The sequence below is a fragment of the Vicugna pacos genome, chromosome 4, assembly GCF_048564905.1.
Source record: "Vicugna pacos chromosome 4, VicPac4, whole genome shotgun sequence".
NCBI lineage: Eukaryota > Metazoa > Chordata > Mammalia > Artiodactyla > Camelidae > Vicugna > Vicugna pacos.
The window spans coordinates 59,568,581-59,585,315 of record NC_132990.1 but is presented as its reverse complement, the minus strand read 5'-3'; the positions used below and the strand labels follow the sequence as shown (position 1 = coordinate 59,585,315).

Here is a 16,735-nt window from a genome sequence, read left to right as displayed (position 1 = left end):
TCATGGAAAAATATGAATATTGGAATATTTTACAGATGTGTTTGTGGACTCTATGAAATATAAAGTTTTAAAGATTTATAATCTGTTGAATCATTGTTGCTTAATTAAAGTACATAAATTGCTTTTAGATTGTGAGGGACACTCAATATTTACAACCTTATATTAATTTTAGGTGTACACAGCATAGTGGTTCAGTGTTTTTTGCAGATTATACTCCACTAAAAGTTTTTACAAGATAATAGCTGTAATTCCCTCTGCTATACAATATATCCTTGATGCATAGTAGTTTGTATCTCTAAATCGTCTACCCCTAATTTACCCTTCCCCCCTTTCCTCTCCCCTTTGGTATCCACTAGTTTGTTTTCTATATCTGTGAGTCTGTTTCTGTTTTGCATATAAACTTAGTTGTATTCTTTTATAGACTCCATATATAAGTGATATCATGCAGTATTTGTCTTTTTCTGCCTGACATTTCACTAAGCATGATATTCTCTAGGTTCATGTATGCTGCTGCAAGTGGCAGAATTTCATTTTTTATGGCTGAGTAATATTCCGTTGTAAATACATATCATATATTCTTTATCCATTCATCAGTTGATGGACACTTGGGTTGCTTCCATACCTTGGGTATTGTAAATAGTTTTCATGGAAAAATATGAATATTGAAATATTTTACAGATGTGTTCACTGCTATGAATTAGGGTTGCACATATCTTTTCAAATTAGTGTTTTCACTTTTTCTGACCCCAGGGTGGAATTGCTGGGTCATATGGTAGTTCTAACTTCAGTTTTTTGGGAAACCTCCATGCTGTTTTCCATAGAGGCTGCACCACCTTACATTCCCATCAATCGTGTACAAGGGTTTTCTTTTCTCCACATCATCCTGTTGAAGAGAACTGGTCAAGTATTTTGTAGGATGCTCCTCTATTGGAATTTGTCTTATGGTTTTAACATGATTAAATTGGGTTTCTAGTTTTGGGGAGAAAGACCACAAAAGTAGAGTGCCATTTCATCACATCATAACAAGGGACATCCATACATTCAGTATGATTTCTCACTGTTGATATTGACTTTACCACCTGGCTGAGATGCTTGTCAGGTGTCTCCTGTGGAAGGTTATTCATTATTCCTCAAGAAGCACTCAATCGTATTTTTAAAACATAATTTCTCCCTATTTCACATATCCTTTGCCTAACAACTATTCAAACCTATAGCTCCATTTATTTCTTATTTACTTGTAACATTTTTTTGCCGTACAGTCAAGGGAAGATTTAAATGTATTAAAATAATTTTATTTATAGTATTATAAGCCAAGTTGGAGTAAGCTTGTATTTATGATTTCCAGAAGTAGACTTAAAAGGTTGACTTTCTTTGCTTGATTTGAAAAACTCTTTGGTTGTCCATTTCTTCATCTCCTTGTACTATTGGGAGATAAACATGTGAAAGGATTATAGGGCAATATTTTTCAAAGCAATTTGACATCATAGGCGTCAAACTTCCTTCCTGGACAAGTTAAAAGACAATGAGGGGGAGAACAGTCTTTGAATATTGACCTATGAACATTAAATGCTGACTATCTAACAACTATTATAACTTAAAAGTTGGGAATAGTATAAATAATATCTCAATATATAAGCAGCAATAAATATTTCATTATATCGTAAAGTAATATAAAGCTTTTTATAACTTCTATTGTGATAATGTCACAGGTGCTTTGATTACCACAGTTATTCAAGAGGTTGTTCTGTGTTATGTAGGAATACTTAATTTTATTATAAGAGACAAAGACAAAAGTAAAATGGATAAAACTCCTAAAAATGTTAAGCATATAAATTACAAAGCTAATAGCTTATGAGATATTGGTAAAATGACTTGTGTTAACAGAGACTAAAGGTGAACTTCAGTACTGCCGAGAGCTGTGATTATATTTGTAACAAAGATAAATCCCAAGGCAGCCTTGTGCATTCTCGCTGATAAAAGGCAGAATACTTACTTAATGAGAATTTTATTTCTCGTCCAGGAAATTTCAGGCTGGGGATAGGATTCCACTGCGCACATGAAAGTAGCCACTTCTTCAACTAAGGCGTCCACGGTTTCAAGAGGAGTGGTGATGACAGGAGCTGAAAGGAGAGGAGAAATCAAAGAAAAGCATCCTATGATGCTGTTATTACCCCTCTGCAAGCAGTCAGAGGCCACCGCATACCTGAATGAGAATTCTGCTTCCCCATAGCAGAAATTTGCCAAGAGGAAGGAAACATTTTATGTAGAGGATTTCGTTTCTACAAAATCAAGAGAGAAGGCTCTCAGGAGAGTAGGACTTAGAATTTATTATAGACGAGTAGGAGCAGATCCAGATTTTGTGAAGCCCAAGTTATATGACTTAGGTGTCCTTTGAAAGAAAAAAAATACAGAAAATAATGAATACAAAATGCCTACTGCCTCCCTAACACCAATCAACTTGAAAGGAAGGCAAATTGGAAAGAGAAAGCAGTCTTAACAACTGTTGTTTAAAAACATCTTTTTCCCCAAATTTCATTGAAATATATGTCTATATAAACACATTGCTGGAGCCCACTGGAGGTCTTAGAAGGGGGCTCTTGCAAATGAGAGGCTTTGAAACTGAAGCTTCATCAGATTCACATCTGCATATGAATAGGCTGAAAAAGGACAATAATAAAAAGACAAATAATGTAACTAAAAATGGGCAAAGATCTGACTCAACATGTCTCCAAAGAGTGTATACAAATGGACAAGAAGCGTGTAAAAAGATGCTCAACATCATTGGCCAATAAGGAAATGCAAATCAACACCAACTGTGATGTTGATTTGCATTTCCTTTAGAATCTTTTGTGCATCGTTGATGGGAATGTAAAATGGCACAGTCACTGTGGAAAATAGGTTGATGTTTCCTCAAATAATTAAGCATAGAATTAACATATGTTCCAGCAAGTCCCCTTCTGGCTATGTGCCCAAAAGAACTGAAAGCAGGGACTCAAATAGATATTTGTATACCTATATTCATTGCAGCATTACACACAGTAGCCAAAAGATGGAGCAACCCAAGTGTCTGCCAACAGATTAACGGATAAATAAAATGTGGTATATCCATACAATGAAATATTATTTGACAACAACATGAATGAAACTTGGAAACAATAAACTAAGTGAAAGGACAGCATATTGTACAATTCCATTTATACAAATATCCAGAATAGTCAGATCTGTAGAGACAGAAAATACATTAGTGATTGTCTAGGATTTGGGGAAAGAATGGAGGGGTTAGAAAGTGGTGTATGGCTAAGGAGTACAGGATTTCAAATAAGTGTAATAGGAATGTTCTAAAATCAATTATGATGATGAATGCACAACTCTGTGAATGGTACACTTTGCCCAAAGTGGCTAGTATGTGAATTCTATCTCACTAAGGCTGGCAGCGGGAGGTGGGGGGGTTGTTTGGGGTTTTTTGCTTGTTTTTGTGTGTGTGTGTATTACAAAAAGAAAGACAAAAGGAAGAGAGGCTATACACATGGTCCTTCTCTCCTCCCATGAAGTCAGGGTCACCTGGCTTAGAAGAATTGGGGAGGAAAAACAAGTTAAGAAGGATGAGAATGGGTTGGTGAGCGGATGCACCCCTCTTCAATTGACGAACCTGTGAATCCCACCAAAGCAGAGGGCTGAGATCCTGGGCACCTCAAGGGCTTGATGGTGTGAGAAAGAAAGTGCCAGCACCTGTATTTGGGTGAGTCTGGAAATCTACCCCATTGTGTAATCTGATTTAAAATAACTCTCACCAACACCACATTCTTATCATTATTATTATTATTTATCAGAGATACATCAGTGGGTTTCCATGTAGCAGGTACTGCGTTGACCAGAAGCAAAAAGATGTGTAAAGCACATCTCTACCTGGTAAGTGTCCACAATCTACATAATAAGGTAGGTTAGATACATCAAGTGATCAGCTATAATAGTCAGTTATGACTGCTATCCTGGTGTAATTGTTAATTGTGCCCCCAAAACACTCTAGTTTGGACAATAAATTATGGGGTCACTTTATCTATCTTTTTAATTTTTAATTTCTTCTTTTTTGTGTGTGTGGGATAATTAGGTTTATTTATTTATTTTTATATTTTACTACTATTATTTTTTAATGGAGGTACTGAGGCTTGAACCCAGGACCTTGTACATGCTAAGCACATGCTCTACCACTGATCTATAACCCCCCCCCCACCTATTTATTTATTTAATTGAAGTGTAGGCCATTTACAATGTTGTGTTAGTTTCTGGTGTACAACATAGTGATTCAGTTATACATATATATATATACACATATATTTTTTCTATGCTCTTTTTCGTTATAGATCATTATAAAGTATTGAATACAGTTCTCTGTGCTATGCAGCAGGACCTTGTTGTTTATCTATTTTATATATCATTAGAATCTGCAAATCCTGGACCCCCAATTTATCCTTCCCCACCTCATTCCCCTCTGGTAACCTTAAATTTATTTTCTATGTCTTTGAGTCTCTCTCTGATTTGTAAATAAGTTCATTTGTCATTTTTTAGATTCCACCTATAAGTGATGCCACATAGCATTTTTTTTTCTCTGTCTGACTTACTTCACTCAGTATGATAATCTCTAGGTCCATCCATGTTGCTGCCAATGGCATTATTTTGTTCTTTTTTATGGCTGAATGGTATTGCATTGTGTAAATATACCACCTCTTCTTTATCCAGTCACCTGTTGATGGACATTTAGGTTGCTTCCATGTCTTGGCTATTGTAAATAGTGCTGCGTATATGGTCATTTAAGTTAAAATGCAAGGTGTCTAGGAAAGCCAAGTGAGTAGTGTGAATTATACTTTAGATGCAGAGTGGCGGGGTGACAGCCTCATGAAACAGAACAAAGTGGCACATAGGCCATAAAAGAGGCATCCACGATCTAAACGAAACTTATTTTTTCAGCAAACACAAAGGCAATCTCCGTGGCTGAGAGTAAGGGAAGTGGCGGTTGAGAGTGTTCCACTCAGCCCATCTCTCTTTCACTAATGCTGTTCTTTTCTTAAGGCCCAGTTTAAGCACCATCTCCTCCCAGTTTCCCAGACCAGCGAGACAGAGCCAAATACCCTTTGCTTTCACCTTGGGTCATCCTATACATGTCACTCTTGCAGCACTTGCTGCGCAGATGCTGTTAGAATGATTTATTTATGTCTTTGTCCCACACTCGGTAATGAAAACCTTGAGCCTTGTGTCAGGGACCATGACTCAGACCTCTTTCTATCTGGAGGGCTAGCACATCGACTAATGTATTGTTTAAAGGAACCAAACTCTATTTCTGATGTCTTTACAAAAGGCATAATTTTTTTTTTAAAAAAGGTTGAAAGGTAGTAGCTAAAATAAGAAAGCAGAATTTTTAGGTAAAATGACATCTTTTGTATTTTATATCTAGGCATCAAGGTCCCCCTTTTCCTAACTTTCCACTAAAATAACCATTAAAATATACAGAATGCAGGACAGAGAAATAAAGAAATGAAAAGTATTAAAGGACAGTCGAGAGACATAAAGTATAGATGGACAGGAACCAATACACTTCTAATAGAAGTTCCAGAAAAATGAAATAGAGGGAATGGCCTAGAAGTACTATGTAAAGGGACAAATTGCTGATCAATTTCAAAATTGAAAAAAAAAAAAAAGCATGAATATTCAGGTTGAAATTGACACCAAGTGTCAAGCCAGATGAAGAAAAATACATTCATCCTTAGATACACTGGGTTAAACTATAGAAAATTAAAGACAAAGGAAAATCTTAAACCCTTGTAGAAAGAAAAGATCAATTACCTTAAGAAGAATGGCAATTAGGCTGACCTGAGATTACTCAGCACAACTGATACCATCTGGACCAGTATCTTTAAAGGGCTGAGAGAAAAATAACTCTAAGCCTGGAATTCTATAGACAACTTAGATAATCATTTTAAAATGAAGACAAAAATAAAGACACAGACAAATGTTAAGAGTGTTTACCACTCAGATCTTTTCTGAAACAGTTACTGCAAGTGGATAAACCCAGTAAGAAATAGCTTGTGCCCAGAAGAAAGGGTAGAAGGAGAAGAAACTATGTAAGCTAAGATGACGGTAAAATACAATTGCAATTCTAGACACTGTGCAATTTTTTTTTAGAAAACCCTCTAATTTTTGTGCTTAAGAAAGAATGGAACTAAAATTCTAGACAATTACTAGGTGAAAATTCAGGGAAGAAGGATTATTAAAACATTCTTCTAAGATCTTTACTGTGAATAGGAAGATGGCAGAAATACTGAATAACTACAAACATGGGGAGAAAAATACATGGTTAGAGGCATAGGTAAAAATTTCATTAATGGTTACCACTAAAACAACAGATCAAAAACCATAGCTTCCAAAACAGCAGGAGGAAAAAAAGGAACTAGAACTGTATCGATTTTTTTTTAATGAAGAAGCAGTAGAAAAGGAGGAAAAATAAGCCAAGAAAAGGTCTGGTTAACCAGAGACATAATGTGGAAGAAACATGCCCAGACCTATCAGAAATCCCAGTAGATGCAAAAGGTATAAACTGATCTATGAAAATATAAACACTGTCAAACAGGATTGAAAAACACAAAAGACATGCCTAAAGAAAACAGAAATGTTGGAAATAAAGAGAAGGAAAAATATCTACAAAGCAATCATCGCTCAAAACAAAGTGATAAAGCAATAAAGTATAATATAAGAAAAAAAATGGAATATAAGGTGATAAATAAGCATTTAATGAAAGAAGAGAAATACCAAACCAGAAGTACCAAAATATTATTATCATGTATCCTTTGTTGTAAGCATTATGTATAATTTTGTATTTCTGTTTTGCTGCATCTTACAGCGAAGTATTATATAATATAAAACATATATTTATTATCTTTGTAATAAAAAATTATAATACATAAATCAGAATGCACAGAAGTGTTAATTTCCCAATGCAAAGAAAGCAAACTTGTAATCGATGACAAAGTTTGTGAAAGTCGGTCTCTTAAAAAAAATTATATTTTTCTAAACAGCTAATAAATGAAATAAGCAATCAATTGCATTATCACACAGATGTGAAGAGATTAAAAACAAAAAATATTATAGTAAGGTCGTGGGATGCGGGTAAGGATGGGCCCAAAGGTTAATTGATAGTATTGAATGCTTTCATAGTTTAAAAAGAAAGACTGTTGAGTGGGGGAGGGTATGGCTCAAGTTACTAGAGCACACGCTTAGCATGCACGAGGTCCTGGGTTCAATCCCCAGCACCTCTTCCAAAAAATAAATAAATAAACCCAACTACCACCCCCTCATAAAAACAAACAAACAAAAAGCCAACAACAACAACAAAAGGAAAGAAAGAAGGACTATTGACAATGAGACCGGGAGAGACTCTAGCACAGGGCTTGAATTCCAGTCCCTGCTCCATCGCTTCCCAGCTCCACTGTGTCACGTAACTAGTGCCTCGGCATGTTCAGCTGTAGATGGAGATAACAATAAAACCACCAATAGGCTTGTCGTGAGGATTAACAAAATGAATACACGGAATGCATTTAACACTGTCCTTGGCTCGTCCGTGTTATCTGAATCTATAATTTAGAGACAGAAACCTGAACTGTTCGGTTATTCTAGTTTCCATTAATACTTACTTCGGGGAATCCACCGCAAAAAATTCATCTCCAAGTGCAAAGGCATATGGATGACTTTCACTACACAAGACAGATGAATTTGTACTAAATTGTACTGATCGTACAAAAGTGGAAGAAGAGTTAGGCACACAGTGTTGTCTTTTAACTGTGGTCTGCTGGAGCTGGTGTGGACTGGCTTGGACTGGCTTGCAAGAACCAAGTGTTAATTTTTCAGAAATTTGGTAAAGACAATCAAATAGAGCCATTATGAAGAACTGAATTATATAAATTTATAATGAAAATAAATTATGCTAAAAACAAAGTAACAATACTCAGTATTTATCACTTCCCAAGTATTTTACTATTGTCTGTGTCCGTGGGGTTATTCACATCTAAGTCTGTGTGATAGAAATTGTATTTACAAGCGTGCTACTGTGCACTTCTTCCCAGCTCAGTGTTCGTTGGTACCCGGAAATCGGCTGTGGTTGGAGCATTTACCCTACAGAAATCAACAAATGCAACATATCAGGGCCTTTTTTTTTTTTATCAGAGAGGCAGATGTTAAACATATACCAACAACTGTTATCTAAACAGGATACTGTTTATGCAGCCACTGCAAATGCTATTTTGAAGAGTATCAATAATTCCGAATATGCTCAGGTAAGTAAAAATGGCAGGCAGCAGAATTGTATGGACAATTTTATTATGAAACCTCTTTTAGGATATGCAGAAAAAAAATGGGAGAAAATTTATCAACACATTAACAGTCCTGGAAGTGTGGGTGACTTTCTCTTTTAAATTTTTATATATTTTTGTGTTTTCAAAATCATTCTTAGTGACTGTGTATAATTTTTACAAAAAAAAAAAACCCAAAATGTATTCATTAGTTTCTTGTCATTTAATATACAGATGCAGAAGTGACAGAGGTCACAGTCTTACTATTATCTTTCCAATGAGGTGGCACGAACTCTGTTGAGATCAGTTATGATCAGAGAGGTAAATTTTAGAATGTCTTGACAAACTTAGGTGTGGAGAAATACATGAGATGTTACTAAGAACTTTATTAACACCTTCCCTTAATGCTCAGTGGCACAACAGCCTTATGTGAGGTTTGATTCTGTTTTTAATAATCTTAAGTTGATTAAGAACCTGCTATTGCCCATGCATTATATGCTTCATTCATGATTTCATTGATCACAACAAACATAAAGGCAGATACTATTATTACTCCCATTTGCAGATGAGAAATGAAGGCAAAGAAGAGTTAAATAACTTGTCTAAACAAAACAAGAGCAGGAAATGATAGAATTGAACTTCAAGGTTAAGGTTGTTTAAAGTTGCTGTCTTTTAACTCTAAGCTATACCAGATCTTCAGTGTAGTTGGAATTACAAGCAGGGAAAAAAAAAAAAAGATTTACATCAGTATGAATTTCATTAGGCAGAATATGGTTGCTTAAGTCCACTCTGCCCATATTCCAAAATCATCCAAACAAATCCGCTTTCAAATTTTTACTGACACAATCACACAGTGGTAGTTAATGATATTTGTTGACTCAGCAGACTGTCTCCTGTTTGCTTTCATTCTATCCGGCTTTCATCTCAGCCAGGGCCTGTTTAATCTAGGACACTATTTCTTCCCTCAATCCAAAGACCACATGAGCAATAAATACATGAAAATGAACACAATGCTCTTTTGGACCCAAAGAATAACTGAACTTGAATACTCGCTGCTTGATGAGAAGGATATGATGTTACGCTTCTATGGGTCCCCGCACACGGCCTTTGACACACCAACTTCTGATCAAATAGCTGCTGAGTGACATGACCAAATGACTGAATAAACAGAGAAATCAGGTGTATATGCTCCTTTCTGTTTTAGTAAAATCAGTGCTCAGACTTGGAACATATTCATGGTTTTCTAACATCATGAATACAGGAATTTTTTTTCACTATGAGAAAACACGTTGGTGTTGGAAATATTTCAAATCCCCCAAAGAAAGATGATATTCGGTATTGCTCATCCTTTGGCATATCTTAGAAACTGACAGATTTATTCTGCTGGTGATGTAATCAAATACGTTATTTTTTTTAAATTATGTCTTTGGAACTTGTAAAGTTCATTGGTAATCTCAATCATCACTTATTAATGCTAGCATTAATTCTTTGTCACAGAAAACACGCTTGGTCCTCGCCTTCAAGAATGACACAGGACATTGACACGGAGTTCTGGGTCAGCTTGTTAGAATTTCTGAAATGAAATTTCCTTTGAAGCTGGAAATTCTTTTTCTCCTAGAGGCATTCCTTTGAGGTGAGGACATGATTTCACAGGGACTCATCTAAAATGTCCATGTCCTCCAGGAGCGATCATACCACCAGTCATTGGCAATCCTTAGCACAGTATATAACACGATATGTTGAGCACTGGTGGGTACTTCTTCATTTTATGAGGAAACTGAGGCTTACAGTGACTACATGCTTTCCCTAAAGACACACAGAAGGACACTGGAGACTAGGAAAAGGAACTTGATCTTAACATTCTCTTCCAGGCCTTAAATATCTCCGTTTCACTTTCTTCATTATTTAACCTGGACCACGTTGCATGTTGCCATGTAATCTCAGCTCCCTTATTCTCTCGTCCTTTAGCTGCACTGACCCTGGAAAACACCAATCTTGAACTAATCCAACCAGCTGTCCTCACTGCTCCAATGTTCATAAGTTCTTGTTGGATAAAGTGAAACAACAGTGTAGATCGGGGCCAGTCTAGGCGTGCAGCCCCCAGCCCCAGCAGGTCCTCCTTCCACATTCTTCGGTGTACTTCTCTCATCTTCCTGAATGGGGCCACTTCCTTCAGGACCTCTACTCACCTCTCATTTGTCACTTCCCCCCAGTGATCTCAAGTCCTGCTTCACTGAGAAGTTGCCCACTTCACTTTTGGAAATACAGTAGAAATCTTGATATTTCTGCTCTTTCAGGTCAATAAAATTCAAAGCAACTGTGTTTCCCCCAACATGCAATGAGCTACCCTTTCAATGTACGTCAGTATAAAACATTCATCCAGGACTTGGTGTCCTGGATTTCAATGACAGCTGTGCCCGCTCTGACTTAGTCATATGTCGAATCTGTGAATCCTATCCCTGTATACATACGATTTAGAAGAAGTTACCTAAATGTACCTACAGAGAAATCACTTAGACTCAAGAAATTCTAGGTATGGTAGTAAGTGGGGTAATTTTAAAAGTGGAGTTTAGACAGGACTTCTTTGTGCATATTAAACAAATTCAGTGCTGCTTCCATGAATTCCTATACTCCTACAGAAAATCCCACCAGACACTCAATACTCCCTGATAAAGCATTAAACGTTATTGAAGGATGTCGTGAAGGTGTTCTTCATACATGACAGTTTGCAAAATTCTCCCACTTGTGGTGTGATACGGAGCTGTCATGGTTGAAAGCATCACTAGTTGAGATGATTCAGAAAGATGGTGATTTTTCCCTTTGTCTTTGAACACTAGGGATCTCAAACTAAAACTGTAACAATAAATTTAATTCTACAAAGTCAGTTATTAATTTTATTGAGGAAACGGTATGCCAACAGTCAGCAAAGAATCCATAGAATGCTCTTGCGCTATTTTAAATCCATCAGTTTATGTTGTGACACATCATTGTGCAGGTGCCTTGATCTATTCACGACAAAGGACTTAGGGAAAAGGTATGGCATCTAAAAATATCTTTTTATCATTGCCTTCTGCCAAGAACAGAGAAGACATCTATGAGATATTTTGTGAAGGAAAGATTTTATTACTCTCAGTAGTATTAAAATAATCGCATATTATGTTTTTGTCTCAGTATGTTCCATGCACGTCAACATTTAAAATTTTAAGGATCGTGTTTTCATGATAACGTTTATTCTCAGAACTGGTTAAGTGTAGTTGTTGCATGTTTGCTCCTCTAGGCTTGGTGTGTTGGCTAACGTGGATGTTAAACCCACATCAGTTTAGATTTTACAGTAATATGCAAATAGTAGGCCAGGCTAAAATGCTGTTTTCATTTTTTTGATTCTACAGTCTAATCATAGCAATAAATAAAGCATAAACAAATAAACAAATTTGGGTTAACAATCTGGCTATTTTATTTAGAAGCCAGGATTTTGGCTTTGTTGTGTTTATGCTACCATATTTTGTTGAAGTTTTAAAAATGTACATAGTGTGCTTTGCCTGTAAAGTTTGGAAACTGAAAATTATGTCTTTCTAGAATATAAATTAGGAGTTGTTCACGTGGAAAGGGTTTTTCTTTTTTTTTTTTTCATGCATAAGATTCTAATTTGAACCAGAAAATCAATTGTCCTGCTCCTTATAAGACTGGATTTTAGTAAATTTTAGCATTTAGCCATGTCATTTTTATGTAACTTCATGGTTTAGAATAGCACAAATAGATCTGTAACAATCCATAAGTGCAAACATCCAGGTGCCGCCTTCCCGGACATCCGTTGTATGATCAGGAAGTATTAAAATAATCTGAAGCCAATGTTAAGTCTTTCTGGCTATTATTAGCTGTTTGAAAAGATCTATACTCTCTTTTATCTGGAGATACCTTAAAGTATTAGCTGGCAATTAAGCATTTAGTTTACATTTGAAGATACCATTCTGCTCACGTAAAATAGAAAAAGAAAACGACAAAACATGTCTATGAAATCAGACTGTTTGAGAAGAAAGCTGCGTGTTGTTAGCATCTGAATTTTGACCTTGTGGTTCCAGAAATTCTAGTGAACCACAAAATCTAAGCTATGTTTCCCATCTCCATACGATAAAGTACCTTCACTATTCTCCACAATACAAACATGTGCAGTTCTTTGGTGAAGTAAGATGAAGGGAAAATAATTCATTTGAGTGTGTCATAAAACACAGAACTCTTTTTACTCTACTGTAATACATTTAACTTGAAATCACTTCGGTATCATGCAATCTGCTCTCTCAAGTCCTTTTTAAAAAGATTTCAATGAAGCCCTCCGTCACGTCACAAATCACCCATTTTCCTCTCTTTCTTCCAGATTTGAGATACACTAGTCTCAGTTTCATAATACACTGGCCAGAAACTGTGGACATTCTCCCTCCTGCAACAGGTGCTTGTCAGTTTCTTAAGTTGCTTTCCTTTCCCCCCGAGGTGGTGTTATTTCCGGTACATTCCAAAGCCTCTGAAAAAAAAACCTTTCACAGTCTCTTGCCAAACCAAACCATGACTCCAGCCTCAAAGTTATTGAGAACCCATTGTTCTTTAGGCTCTTCTTTTAGAGGCAACTTGTGTGTGTGTTTCTCTGATTCCGATTTGGGGGCCATGAAAACATTGATTAAGAATTTTGCCAAGCTGAAACTGAACACGGAAATGATTTTTATTTAGAAGCAAACACGCTGGATGTCTGGGAGTGGGGCTGATTATATTGCTGGCAAACGATGCGAAAAGGTTTTCATCATCCATTCAGACCACCCTGAAGTTTGACATACACATAAACAAACCGACCCCGATAAGTTGCAGTCTACCTGCTAATGTTTCCCCTACAAGTGAGGGTTCTGCATGCGCCATACGGGTAGACTTCTTATTGCAGAACTTAAGCAGGGTTAGGGCTATCCCCAGAAAGGAGACCATCAATCAATTGCTTATTTATATAGTTTTCTCCCTCTCCAGACACCGCATCCCTACTTCAGCAAGTAAAACCCGAGCCCGCTGTAATATGAATCAGGCACCATCAGAGCACACACACGCACTTCAGGACTGTGACAGGGCGACAAGAAACAAGATTGCTCAAACCAACCTTTTGGAAGTTTCTCAGTCCCGCTGAAGGCAACCAAAGTAAGAATATGTACCAGTGGAATGTTGACGAGCTCTCTCATGATTAATTCAGGCTCAGGCAGCAGAAAGTTCTCTCCGGACAACGCAAAGAAAATGCCCCCACGGTTTACATTTTAAAGCATAGGTGGTTACAAAAGGGTCGTCTGCTAATGACTGTTTGTGTCAGCAGCTCCACAGGCTCTAAGTATAAGCAGGAATTCTCAGACTTGGCTGTAATGATGGACACGGCCAGCTGGTGAGTATCCTCTTAGGCCAGTAATGCAAGTGTAGGGCTGGAGGAACAAGGGGAAGAAAATCCCTGTAGAATCCTTTTAAGACAGAGGCAGAAGGACAATATCAGATGCCTTTTGCAACCATCCCTGTGTTCCCTGAGGGACAGTTCTCCCGATCTTTGACTCAGCTTACCGCCTCTCCTGCGCACTCACACCGGAACCCTGCGTCTATCTACTCGTGTCTCCTCCCCATGTCTCTCTCTCCACCGCCCACATCCAACCCACTACCAGTGCCTACAGATTGTACCAAGGAATCAGCATTCCTTGATTTCTTCCCCTCCTTTGATTCCAACCAGGATCGCCCTATCCCAACCGCGCTTTCAGACATTCGTCTGCTGGGAATGATGGTGGTAACCTCCTGTCTGTTCTCTCTGCCTTGTGTCTTCCAGTCCTCAATTCTCTTTTCAGATAGCTTGTCCTGCTCGAAAGGCTTCAGCGGCTCCTCATCACATCAAAACTTATTCAAACCTCTCTAACATGATATACAGAGCCTTGCTGGACTCAGTCCACCTGTCTGGTCCCATCTGTTACAACTCATGCCTCTATTTTCATACTTAGCAACCTGCTGATGGTCCCTATATACAGCTTTCCTGCCTCCATGAATTGTTCATACTGTTCCCCGCCTTGGCATGCTTTCCCCTCCTCTCCACCCAGTTAACACTATCTCAGCTCCATCATCGCCTTCTCCTGGGAGTCATTTCCAGCCCCCAAATCCCACATCTTCCCAAAGTTGCGTGAGGTTTGTCTCCTCTGGACTTCTCTGATTTATTGTGCACATCTCTATCCCTGCACTCACCATATTGTTTTAAGATTTTTTTTCCCCTCTGTGTTGGTGTTTCCCTCATTCTTTGGTCTCATGAGTTCACTGAGTTGGCTGATGGGGCTGTTGATTGCAAAGGATTCTCCCAAAGACACCCCTCCGTGGCTTCCAAAATGGTCTCCTATGCGAAATACCTTTTCCTTACTGAGCAATATGTCTTGGAGACTTTTCCATGTTCATGTATACAGCACCATCTCATTATTTCTACTGGCTTCATAGATGTCTAAATCATGGATGTATGAAGGCGTACTGGTAATGAGAATTTTTCATATATTCGGTATCCATTTTCCTTTTTTGTGGCTTTTGTCTATTTTCCTTTTAGGTCATTTTTTCTTTTTCTTATTAATGTATAGGAGTTTCAAAAGATAGTCTGCATGTAAATAATCTATATCATGTGTCCAGTATATATTTTGCAACGATTTTCTGTGCAAAGCACTTCTACTACTTAAGGTACAGTGATTGCTTCAGGAATGGGCTTGGGGCTCAAGCTGGTTCAGGGCTCAAGGTCTCCCTGGTATTGCACTGGACCAAACACAAAATAAGCTCCTTCTCCTTAGATCGCCACCTATGAGAACCAGGTAAGCCAAGGCTGTTGGAGGCTTCATGCTTTATTAATAAGAAACAGTGTGCAAAGCCAGATCTATCCACTGGATTTCCTTATTTTTGAAATTAATAAATTTCTTTTTTTTTTTTGGCTTGGCTAATATGAGGTTGATACCTTAAATTGCAATCAAAATAATCCTGATGTAATTTTATAGAAGAGGTATAAAAATGGTGAGGCTTCTGCTCTGAGAATATCCTGTGAATGCCACATATTTCATGGGAAACTTTGACGTTAGCAGGATGAACACATTTTTATGTGAAATTTAGGAATCAGCTGGATGAACAGAGTGGCTGTTACTCCCATAAGTAGCACTAGGCTTATGGAGATTTGGGTGACTATAAATTTGTGAGCTCAAGTTCAGCTCAGGATCAGGACCAGCCATTAATTAAGGGAAGTCCAAGGTAAGGCACTCAAGGGGCCTCTTTATTCAAATGTCCAGGAGGAGGATGTGGGAGTGAGCCTTCTCCACCATCTTTCCTCAAAAATGTAGAACGAGTGCAGATGGTGCCTGTTTTGAATCCAACAGGAATTGCACCCTCTAGACCAGTGACCCCAGGACATTAGCCCCTACTTCAAATTCCACCACAACCTGAGCCTGAAGGTGACAACAGTACTGTGCAAAGCTAAAGGGAGACAAAACTCCGCTGAGGGAAAAATCAAGCCAGAATCCGTAAGAGAGCTCTGATTAAAAACGAATCAATTGTTGGCTAAGAAAAGCCATTGAAGAGTGTGACTCAGGCATGAACGCTGCAGCAGATCTCAAAGTGTAGCAGCTGGAGGCTGTCAGCCAATTATGCTCCCCACAGCAGTTTCCTGGAACCCGGGTACAAAATGGCTTTCCATCCTACAAGACAAGCAAACCTATTCCTTGTAATTGCAGGCTCACTCAGCCTCCGAGAGTGGACGTGGGATGCTGGCCAGTTATTTGGCTTCTTTCCGGGCACGTGGAGAGTCCATGGGGCTGATGGCCAGTCTTCACTTTAGTGAAATGCTTAGCCACCAATTAAGCTTGTCTTGGCACCTCTGGTATCTCTGCTTCTTCATCTCAAGAGCTGGCCAAGAGAGCAAGTAGCACCATTCAGAGCCACATCTTGAACTAGACACTGGAATTCAACAATACAGCAGCTGATGAGACCAGCCCCATTCCTGCTCGAGTCAGCACATCACCAAGCTGATGCTTCTGGTCTGCCCATGCACTCGTGCATCTGGGGAAGCTTGGCAAGGAGCCCCTTCTAATTATCACAGAGGGCAATGACCTAGTTGTCTGCCTCACTGGTCAGCAGACAGTGGGTCAGAAATGCCATGTGGATTGCCCTTTCCAGAAAAATCCTGGGAAGCCAAAGAGATATTCCAGAGTTCTACTTTTAAAAATGGATTTTATGTCAGATTAAATATTGGGGTAGCGATTCAAGATGCATCAATATTTTGGGAACTTAAACTTTATAAAATTGGGAGGGAGTCTTAAAATGTTCAATGAATGAATGAATCATATTGACTACCTACTATATGCTGGACACTCAGCAAGACATAATGG

General features: G+C 38.1%; 1 protein-coding gene across 1 annotated transcript in view; it reads right to left on the bottom strand.

The window, feature by feature from the left end:
• MUSK (muscle associated receptor tyrosine kinase) overlaps nucleotides 1-13,546 on the bottom strand; it is an 87,158-nt gene extending 73,612 nt beyond the window's left edge. The window contains exons 1-2 of the mRNA XM_072958988.1: nucleotides 13,468-13,546; nucleotides 1,994-2,120 (exon numbers count right to left, since the gene is read on the bottom strand). Of these exons, the coding sequence (XP_072815089.1) occupies nucleotides 1,994-2,120; nucleotides 13,468-13,546 (206 nt within the window). The remainder of the gene's footprint in view (nucleotides 1-1,993; nucleotides 2,121-13,467) is intronic.
• Between the last annotated feature and the right edge of the window lie 3,189 nt (nucleotides 13,547-16,735).